Here is an 11303-nt window from a genome sequence, read left to right on the forward strand (position 1 = left end):
CATGGAGCGCTTTAAAGGTGGTAACTAACACCTTAAAGCGCACCCGGAAAGCCACTGGTAGCCAGTGCAGCTCGCGCAGCAGCGGTGTTACATGGGAGCGACGAGTCCCTCCCAACACCGCCCGCGCGGCCGCATTCTGGACCAGTTGCAGTCTCCGGATGCTCCCCACAGGGAGCCCCATGTATAGAGCATTACAGTAAAACAACGGGGAAAGCCACATTCAATTAACAACCGTGCTGTTCATTAACAGACGCAGTGATCCGCTGAACGACGGTGGAGAAAACCGTCGTAAAAGGGGGCGAAGCTCCCTTAACTGTCCCGGAAAATGTTGGCTTCAACATTAAGTCGCGGACTCCCTGTATCTTATATTTTCCTGTGGGTTTTTGTTCACCGTCTCGGCCTCCATTCTCCAAATTCACCTCTACCAAGGCCTATAAGGGGGAAATTGAATGGCAACAGCGGACCGAGTTCCAGGCTTGCATCACACACACACACACACACACACACACAAATGCACAATCCCTGAGCATCCTTACGTTGGAGGCATAGAAGGTCCCGTAGCAGCCACTGCAGAAATGATGTCTGCATTGGGAACACTGGAAATGCATGCAGCCCCCTCGGGCCAGTGCGTACGAGAACTTGCATTTGGGACACGCTGGAAAAAGAGAAAAAAAGGGAACTGTATTTATTGGCTTGTCTATAATAATAATAATAACAACAACAACATTGGAAGGGACCTTGGAGGAATAAAGTGAAGAATAGAATAGAATAGAATAGAATAGAATAAGAGAGTTGGAAGGGACCTTGGAGGTCATCTAGTCCAACCCCCTGCTCAGGCAGGAAACCCTACACCATTTCAGACAAATGGCTGTCCAGTCTCTTCTTACAAGCTTCTAGTGTTGGAGCATTCACAGCTTCTGGAGGCAGGTTGTTCCACTGGTTAATTGTTCTCACTGTCAGGAAGTTTCTCCTTAGTTCCAGGTTGCTTCTCTCCTTGGTTAGTTTCCATCTGTTGCTTCTTGTCCTGCCTTCCGGTGCTTTGGAGAATAGCTTGACTCCCTCTTCTTTGGGGCAGCTCCTGAGATACTGGAAGACTGCTATCCTGTCCCCCCTCGTCCTTCTCTTCGTTAAACTAGACATACCCAATTCCTGCAACCGTTCCTTGTATGTTTTAGCCTCCAGTCCCCTGATCCTCTTTGTTGCTCTTCTCTGTACTCTTTCTAGAGTCTCAACATCTTTTTTACATCGTGGTGACCAAAACTGGACGCAGTATTCCAAGTGTGGCCTTACCAAGGCCTTGTAAAGTGGTATTAACACTTCACGTGATCCTGATTCTATCCCTCTGTTAATGCAGCCCAGCACTGTGTTGGCTTTTTTGGCAGCTGCAGCACACGGCTGGCTCCTATTTAAGGGATTGTCCACTAGGACTCCGAAGTCCCTCTCACAGTTGCTACTATTGAGCCAGGTACCCCCTATACTATACCTGTCCTATACCTATCTGCCTTTAGAAGAGAGCGGGAAGGGACCTGGGAGGTCTTCTAGTCCAACCCCCTGCTCAGGCAGGAGAACCTACACAATTTCAGACAAGTGGCTGTCCGGTCTCTTCTTAAAAACCTCCAGTTGATGGAGCACCCACAACTTCTAGTGGCAAGCTGTTCCACTGGTTAACAGTGTCCTCACTGTTAGGAAGTTTCTCTTTAATTCCAGGTTGCTTCTCTCCTTTTATTGCTTCTTGTCTTGCCTTCTGGTGCTTTGGAAAACAAGTTGTCCCCCTCTTCTTTGGGGCAGCCCCTCGGATACTGGAAGACTGCTATTGTGGTCCCCCCCCCCGCTCTCCAGTTCTCAAGATTGGCCAAACCCAGTTCTTCCTAGGTTTTAGTCTCCAGGCCTTGGATCGTCTTAGTTGCTCTTTTCTGAACTTTTTCCAAAGTCTCTCCACATCTTTTTTTGTAGTGTGGCGACCAAAACGTGGCTGCAGTATTCCAGGTGTGGCCTTACTAGGGTTTTACAAAGCGGTACTAATGCTTCGCGTGATCTTGATTCTATGCCTCTGTTTATACAACCCAGGATTGTATTAGCTTTTTTGGTCATTCAAGGCGGCAAACATAGCCAGCACACCTTTTTTCTCCCGTTCTCTGTGTAACAACGATCTTGTGAGGTGAGTTGGGCTGAGAGAAAGAGGGACTTGGCCCAAAGTCACCCAGCTGGCTTTCGTGGCTAAGGCAGGACTAGAACTCAGCACCCCCTGGTGATTGGCCCAAAGTCACCCAGTTGGCCTTCATGGCTAAAGTGGGACTAGAACTCCCCGTCTCCTGGTGATTGGCCCAAAGTCACCCAGCTGGCTTTCATGGCTAAGGCGGGACTAGAACTCGCCATCTCCTGGTGATTGGCCCAAAGTCACCCAGCTGGCTTTCATGGCAAAGGCGGGACTAGAACTCCCCGTCTCCTGGGGATTGGCCCAAAGTCACCCAGCTGGCTTTCATGGCAAAGGCGGGACTAGAACTCCCCGTCTCCTGGGGATTGGCCCAAAATCACCCAGCTGGCTTTCGTGGCTAAGGCAGGACTAGAACTCAGCGCCCCCTGGTGATTGGCCCAAAGTCACCCAGTTGGCTTTTGTGGCTAAGGCAGGACTAGAACTCGCCGTCTCCTGGGGATTGACCCAAAGTCACCAAGCCGGCTTTCATGGCTAAGGCCGGACTAGAACTCCCCGTCTCCCTGGGGATTGGCCCAAAGTCACCCAGCTGGCTTTTATGCCTAAAATGGGACGATCACTATCTTTTGCTTTCTAGCCTGGTGAATTGGGAAAAAAATTAAAATCAAACTCCCCGCTTAGTGTAGGAAACTCGGTTGGTGTCCCAAAAGGAACCTGGGGGCNCCGCTATCAAAAGAGCAGAGTTCCAGCATTTTAAAGTCCGTTCCTCACGCTACGGAAAGTCCTCCACTTAACAGCAGTTTCATTTAGTGACGGTTTAAAGTCACAACGGTCCTGAAAAAAGGACTGTTTTTCACGCCTAGCGGCCGTTGCACCATCGCTCACAGTCACCTGATCAAAATTCAGAGGCTCGGCAATTGACTCACATTTATGACGGTTGCAGCGTCGCCCGGGGGGGTCCCGCGATCCCCTTTTGCGACTTTCTGATAAGCAAAAACAACGGGGAAAGCCACATTCAAACCGTGCTGTTCATTAACAGACGCAGTGATCCGCTGAACGACGGTGGCGAAAACCGTCGTAAAAGGGGGCGAAGCTCCCTTAACTGTCCTGGAAAATTTTGGCTTCAACATTAAGTCGCGGACTCCCTGTATCTTATATTTTCCTGTGGGTTTTTGTTCACCGTCTCGGCCTCCATTCTCCAAATTCACCTCTACCAAGGCCTATAAGGGGGAAATTGAATGGCAACAGCGGACCGAGTTCCAGGCTTGCATCACACACACACACACACACACACACACACACAAATGCACAATCCCTGAGCATCCTTACGTTGGAGGCATAGAAGGTCCCGTAGCAGCCACTGCAGAAATGATGTCTGCATTGGGAACACTGGAAATGCATGCAGCCCCCTCGGGCCAGTGCGTACGAGAACTTGCATTTGGGACACGCTGGAAAAAGAGAAAAAAAGGGGAACTGTATTTATTGGCTTGTCTATAATAATAATAACAACAACAACAACAACAAAGTTGGAAGGGACCTTGGAGGAATAAAGTGAAGAATAGAATAGAATAGAATAGAATAGAATAAGAGAGTTGGAAGGGACCCTGGAGGTCATCTAGTCCAACCCCCTGCTCAGGCAGGAAACCCTATCCCATTTCAGACAAATGGCCGTCCAGTCTCTTCTTAAAAACTTCCAGTGTTGGAGCATTCACCGCTTCTGGAGGCAGGTTGTTCCACTGGTTAATTGTTCTCACTGTCAGGAAGTTTCTCCTTAGTTCCAGGTTGCTTTTCTCCTTGATTAGTTTCCATCCGTTGCTTCTCCTGTCTTCAGGTGCTTTGGAGAATAGCTTGACTCCCTCTTCTTTGGGGCAGCCCTTGAGATACTGGAACACTGCTATCCTGTCCCCCCTCGTCCTTCTCTTCCTTAAACTAGACATCCCCAATTCCAGCAACCGTTCCTTATATGTTTTAGCCTCCAGTCCCCTGATCCTCTTGGTTGCTCTTCTCTGCACTCTTTCTAGAGTCTCAACATCTTTTTTACATCGTGGTGACCAAAACTGGATGCCGTATTCCAAGTGTGGCCTTACCAAGGCCTTGTAAAGTGGTATTAACACTTCACGTGATCCTGATTCTATCCCTCTGTTAATGCAGCCTAACACTGTGTTGGCCTTTTTGGCAGCTGCAGCACATGGCTGGCTCCTATTTAAGTGATTGTCCACTAGGACTCCGAGGTCCCTCTCACAGTTGCTACTATTGAGCAAGGTACCCCCTATACTATACCTGTCCTATACCTATCTGCCTTTAGAATAGAAGAGAGCAGGGAGGGAGCTGGGAGGTCTACTAGTCCAACCCCCTGCTCAGGCAGGAGAACCTACACAATTTCAGACAAGTGGCTGTCCGGTCTCTTCTTAAAAAACCTTCAGTTGATGGAGCACCCACAACTTCTGGTGGCAAGCTGTTCCACTGGTTAATTGTCCTCACTGTTAGGAAGTTTCTCTTTAATTCTAGGTTGCTTCTCTCATTGACTTAGTTTTCTTTTATTGCTTCTTGTCTTGCCCTCTGGTGCTTTGGAAAACAAGTTGTCCCCCTCTTCTTTGGGGCAGCCCCTCGGATACTGGAAGACTGCTATTGTGTCCCCCCCCCCAACTCCCCAGTTCTCTAGACTGGCCAAACCCAGTTCTTCCTAGGTTTTAGTCTCCAGGCCTTGGATCGTCTTAGTTGCTCTTTTCTGAACTTTTTCCAAAGTCTCAACATCTTTTTTTGTAGTATGGCAACCAAAACATGGCTGCAATATTCCAGGTGTGGCCTTACTAGGGTTTTACAAAGCGGTACTAATGCTTCGCGTGATCATGATTCTATGCCTCTGTTTATACAACCCAGAACTCCCCGTCTCCTGGTGATTGGCCCAAAGTCACCCAGCTGGCTTTCATGGCAAAGGCGGGACTAGAACTCCCCGTCTCCTGGGGATTGGCCCAAAATCACCCAGCTGGCTTTCGTGGCTAAGGCAGGACTAGAACTCAGCGCCCCCTGGTGATTGGCCCAAAGTCACCCAGTTGGCCTTCATGGCTAAAGTGGGACTAGAACTCACCGTCTCCTGGTGATTGGCCCAAAGTCACCCAGCTGGCTTTCATGGCTAAGGCGGGACTAGAACTCCCCGTCTCCTGGTGATTGGCCCAAAGTTACCCAGCTGGCTTTCATGGCTAAGGCGGGACTAGAACTCCCAGTCTCCTGGTGATTGGCCCAAAGTCACTCAGCTGGCTTTCATGGCTAAGGCCGGACTAGAACTCCCCGTCTCCCTGGGGATTGGCCCAAAGTCACCCAGCTGGCTTTTATGCCTAAAATGGGACGATCACTATCTTTTGCTTTCTAGCCTGGTGAATTGGGAAAAAAATTAAAATCAAACTCCCCGCTTAGTGTAGGAAACTCGGTTGGTGTCCCAAAAGGAACCTGGGGGCGAAATCCTCACCGATGCCGTTCTCCAGGAGGTACATCGCCAAGCCCTGCGCCTGGTATTCGGGGTCGTTGGTTCGCTTCCATTCCAGGAACGCTTCGCAGCTCAGACCCTGATGCTGGGGTTCCCACTGGCGCCGCGGAAGAGAAAAGACACCCCAAATTCAGCAGTTAGCCTTGTTCTGTTCTGGTCTATTCTATTCTTATTTCTAATTCTATTCTTATTTCTTGTTCTATTCTATTCCATTCCATTCCATTCCATTCTATTCTATTCTATTATTCTATTCTAATTTCTATTCTATTCCTTATTTCTATTCTATTCTATTACATTCTATTCTTACTTCTAATTCTATTCTATTCTTATTTCTATTCTATTCTTATTTCTATTCTATTCTTATTTCTATTCTATTCTATTCTTATTTCTATTCTATTCTATTCTGTTTTATTCTATTCCATTCCATTGTAGTCTTATTTCTAAGTCTTATTTCTAATTCTATTCTTATTTCTTGTTCTATTCTATTCTATTCTATTCTAATTTCTATTCTATTCCTTATTTCTATTCTATTCTATTCCATTCTATTCTATTACATTCTATTCTTACTTCTAATTCTATTCTATTCTATTCTTATTTCTATTCTATTCTATTCTATTCTTTTATTCTATTCCATTCCATTGTAGTCTTATTTCTAATTCTTATTTTTAATTCTATTTTATTCTTATTTCTATTCTATTTTTACTTCTTATTCTATTCTATTCTTATTTCTATTCTATTCTGAATTTATTCTCTTCTCTTCTCTTATTTATTCCATTCTATTTCTTATTCCATTCCATTCCCATCCCTTCCCTTCCATATATTCTATTCTGTTCTGTTCCGTTCCGTTCCATTCCATTCTATTCTATATTTTCTATTCCATTCCATTCCATTCCACTCCACTATTTCTATTCCATTCCATTCCATTTGTTCTGTTCTGTTCTACTCTGTTCTGTTGTATACTGTTCTGTTCTAGTCTATTCTACTCAAAATATCTTAACAGAGAAGATTCACCAACCTGACGTTTGCACTGGACGCAAAAACTCTTCCGGCACTGGGGGCATTTGGCTTCCAGTTGCTCCGATTCGTAGATGAAACCGAAAGAGCACTAAGGAGAAGGAGAAAAAAATCCATGCTAGCCCAGGCTGCGATTGGATCTTCCTGACTCCAGGAAGTGGATGCAGAGACCGTCCTTAAAGGAGAAAGAAATTGAACTGGACCGAGTCCATGCACATTCTCTCCATCAGCTGGACATTTGGACTCGCCTTAAAAACAACCAGCTCTTAGTCCTCTCCGAAGGGTGTGAACGGATGTTTATTATTTATTTATCTCCATGTCTTGATTATTTTTATAAATAACTGGCAAACTTATCCAATACTCCACCCTCCTCTTATTTTCCCTGTAATGACAACCCTGTCAGTTGGGCTGGGCTGAGAGTGCTTGGCCCACAATCATCCTTCCATCCAACTTTCGTGCGTAAGGTGGGACTAGAACTCACCGTCTCCTGGTGATTGGCCTAGAGTCACCCAGCCGGTTTTCATGCCTAAGGTGGGACTAGAACTCACCGTCTCCTGGTGATTGGCCTAGAGTCACCCAGCCGGCTTTTATGCCTAAGGTGGGACTAGAACTCCCAGGCTCCTGATGATTGGCCCAACGTCACCCAGTCAACTTTCATGCCTAAGGTGGGACTAGAATTCCCAGGCTCCTAGTGATTGGCCCAAAGACACCCAGTTGGCTTTCGTGCCTAAGGTGAGACTAGAACTCACCGTCTCCTAGTGATTGGCCCAAAGACATCCAGCCGGCTTTCATGCCTAAGGTGGGACTAGAACTCACCGTCTCCTGGGGATTGGCCAAAAGACACCCAGTCGGCTTTCACGCCTAAGGCAGAACTAGAACTCACAGTGTCCTGGCTTCTAGCCTGGCTCCTTAAGCAGTGGACCAATAATAACAATCCACAATTCTGGATCAAAGTTTCTTTAGATACCGAGCAAATTCAAACAGCCAGAGCAGGAAACCAATTTATTTCTACAGTCTCCCTAAGCGAGCAGGTTTGACTCAAATACCCATTCCCAAGCCAGGAAACCTACTGAGATCCATGAGACTATGACTCCCCTCACCCCAACTGGGCTCATTAGTGGAATGATGGGCATTGTAGTCCCCCGACCCACCTGGAAAGCTCCCAGTTGGGAAAAGCAGCCATCTATCCCTAGGCGTCCCCGTTTCTTAGAAAAACGGTCTACTCGTTTTATTGACTTTTTTGAGGGGTTCCCTTCTCATTCACACGCACCCCGACTTTTGGCTCTTCTCCCCTTTTATTTGGAAACAAAAGACACCAGGGGGGAGTGCTACTCACATGCGTGCACCACTGAAACTTGGGGTCCTGCATAAGTACGTGTTCGGTCAGCTTCTTATGGAAGAGGTCGTACGTCTCTTGATCCAAACAGCTGCGCAACTGTAGAGAAGCCCAATTAAAAGAATTGAGGGTGGCAAATCTAGACAGCGTACTAAAAATCAGAGACATCACCCTGCCAACAAAAGTGCGTACAGTCAAGGCCATGGTTTTCCCAGTGGCAATGTATGGCTGTGAAAGTTGGACCATAAGAAAGGCTGAGCGCCAAAGAATGGATGCCTTTGAACTCTGGTGCTGGAGAAGACTCCTGCGAGTCCCCTGGACTGCAAGGCGATCCAACCGGTCGGTCCTAGAGGAGATCAACCCCGACTGCTCTTTAGAAGGCCAGATCCTGAAGTTGAAACTCAAGTACTTTGGCCACCTAATGAGAAGGAAGGACTCCCTGGAGAAGAGCCTGATGTTGGGAAAGATTGAGGGCAATAGAAGAAGGGGACGACGGAGAATGAGGTGGCTGGATGGAGTCCCGGAAGCAGTCGGCGTGAGCTTAAAGGGACTCCAGAAGATGGTAGAGGAAGGCCTGGAGGAACGTTGTCCATGGGGCCGCAAGGGGTCGGACACGACTTTGCAACTAACAACAACAACAACCTAGGCAGACCCCCCCCCCAAAAAAAAAAGTTTGCAAAGAATCCACCACACATCCTGGAAAAATCTGACTCAGGCAGGAAACCCTATCCCATTTCAGACAAATGGCTGTCCAGTCTCTTCCTAAAACTTATGTATTTATATGTGTGTGTGTATATATATATATATATATATAAATAATAATAATAATAATAATAATAATAATAATAATAATAATAATAATAATAATAATAATAATAATAATAATAATAATAATAATAATAAAGTTAGAAGGGACCTTGGAGGTCATGTAGTCCAACCCCCTGCTCAGGCAGGAAACCTTATACTATTTCAGACAAATGGCTGTCCAGTCTCTTCTTAAAACTTATATATTTATAATATATGTATATGTATATGTATGTATGTGTGTGTATTATAAACTAATAAAAATTTGAACACTCAAAAAGAAGACCAGCACCAAAACAAGACACCCCCTTCCCCCCCCGATGGCAGCCGGGAAACCCCCACACCCCCCCGTCAAATGGGGTAACGGAGCAGGAGTAACATCACCTGAATATCAAGGGTGGAAAAATAATTAAGAAGTTCCGTCTCGTCGCTGATCTCCGGTTCGGAGCAAGCCGGACACACCAAATCGGTAATGTGTTTCTCCTTCACGGCGATGGTGAAATGAAGCTCAAAACACTCTGGACAAATTGTGCACTCGCACGACGTTAGTGACTGCATCTGAAAAACAGAGAAGGAGAGGTTGGCGGGAGGGTGGGGAACCAAAAACTGGGATCTGTTTTTTCTGTCCGAAAGTATCCAAGGATTCCCGAGAAATTCCCCTCCGTTTGCTCTTAAATACAAATAGTCCTCGGCTTACAAGCATTTGTTTAGTGACCGTGCAAAGTTAGAACGGCATTGGGGGAAAAAAGTGACTTATGGGTGGGTTTTTTTGCACTTATGACCGTTGTCGCGTGCCCATTCAGATGCAAATGGATGGTGAGAGAATGGAAGGATTTATATTCTTTTGCAGACAGCTGGTCATTTGCATTCTTTGGAGAGCTGTTGAGGCCACTTGGAGGTTTATCTGTCTCCTCAAGGTCACCGGTGCAAGGAATATCAAATCTTCCATTCCCCACCATCCAGTCAGAACTGAAGAAGCTTCTGGGATGAGAAGCGAAACATCTTCAAAGAAAAACAAGAAACTCCAGTTGCCCCTTCAAAAAGCATCTTTGGGACAACTGAGGACACAGGCAAACCTCCAAGTGGCCTCAACGACTCTCTAAAAGAAGCCAAATGACCAGCTGTCTGCAAGAAGTATAAATCCATCTATTCCCTACCATCCAGTCAGAGCTAAATAAGCTTCTGGAAACCTCTTCAAAGAAAAACAAGAAAGTCCAGTTGCCTCCTGGGGAAAAAAAAAACACCTTTGGGACAAACGTGATCCTGGACGACTGAGAAACCCCACCGACAATTCAGGCGAAAAGGAGGAACAATTGTCAGCGCTCAAACCAACAACGAAAAAGTGGACTTAGTTTACGGATCGGAGACAATCCAATCGGCCCCTTTTGGGACACCAATCGCCCGTCGGTACCTTGTTCCTGGGCAAGGCCAGGCTGCAGACAGCACACTCCCAGCTCAGCCAGTGTTTGATGAAGTCGCGGTTTGGGGAGGCCTTGACGGCTTCCACGATGTCGGCCAACTCCCAGCCTTCGTTTGGCTGTTCGAGCATCAGCGAGACCATCAACTCGGCCCGGCCCCAGCTGGGCAGAGACAGCGAGGCCAGGAGACGCCGCAGCAGCGCCTGGTGAGGAACAAGACGAGAAAGGACAAGTGGTACTTCCCGCGGCCCAGCCAGCGGCGATAAGCGGCTCCTGATCCCTCCTCTTCATCTCTCGCTCACCTGTCGGTCAGCACTCTGGAAGTCCACGGGAGGGTCTTCGCTCTCCCACAGCCGCTGGTGGAACGGCGCTAAGCGGGCCCGCTGCAGCTGTACCAGCGTGCGCCATAAGTCCCCGTTGTTCTCGTACAGGGCTTGCAAGACGGAGCCCCGCTCTTCGAAGCCCAGAGACTTCAGCTCCCGCACCTGTTGAGCGAAATTCAAGATCCAAAAAAGACACCAGGTCCTTATTACCATATCTGGTGGACATGCCTTAAAGCTAAAAGTTTTTGGTCAAAAAATACACCTATGGTTGGAGAAAATGACTAAAGAACACATAGATTTTAAGCCAGAACTGTTTCTGTTAGGAATAATAGGAGGAAACTATGAGAACGATTGTATATACTTATTTTTAGATGTACTAGTCGCAGCAAGAATTGTATTTGCCCAATCTTGGGAAAAATGAAAACTTACCGACGGAAGAAGAACTAATTAGATTGTGCAGAAATGGGACAGATTGACATTAAAGAGAAAAGAGAAAGAAGACTCCGTGTACTTTTAGAACATGGGACAATTTTTATCAATGGCTAGAAAAACGAGTTAGAGAGAAAGGATATTTATATTTATATTGCTTCCCTCTTTATTTATTTATTTATTTATTTATTTATTTGTTTTGATTTATATCCCGCCCTTCTCCCAACGGGACTCAGGGCGGCTCACAACATATTTAAAAACATAGACATGTTTACAACCCCCACCAGATAAAACCAAATTAAACCAATATTTAAAGTTGTGCAGTTAAAATTATTCTTAAAAG

The 11303-nt window shown here is 46.5% G+C and overlaps 1 protein-coding gene across 1 annotated transcript in view; it reads right to left on the bottom strand.

The window, feature by feature from the left end:
• The window catches only part of RNF31 (ring finger protein 31), a gene marked incomplete at its 3' end in the record, with an annotated part of 34894 nt that overhangs the window by 7491 nt on the left and 16100 nt on the right, over window positions 1–11303 (bottom strand). The window contains exons 13-19 of the mRNA XM_029285319.1: window positions 10511–10693; window positions 10202–10411; window positions 9175–9348; window positions 7987–8085; window positions 6652–6741; window positions 5619–5733; window positions 3482–3600 (exon numbers count right to left, since the gene is read on the bottom strand). Of these exons, the coding sequence (XP_029141152.1) occupies window positions 3482–3600; window positions 5619–5733; window positions 6652–6741; window positions 7987–8085; window positions 9175–9348; window positions 10202–10411; window positions 10511–10693 (990 nt within the window). The remainder of the gene's footprint in view (window positions 1–3481; window positions 3601–5618; window positions 5734–6651; window positions 6742–7986; window positions 8086–9174; window positions 9349–10201; window positions 10412–10510; window positions 10694–11303) is intronic.

This window comes from Protobothrops mucrosquamatus, unplaced genomic scaffold (genome assembly GCF_001527695.2).
Source record: "Protobothrops mucrosquamatus isolate PMUCROS unplaced genomic scaffold, P.Mucros_1.0 scaffold1499, whole genome shotgun sequence".
NCBI lineage: Eukaryota > Metazoa > Chordata > Lepidosauria > Squamata > Viperidae > Protobothrops > Protobothrops mucrosquamatus.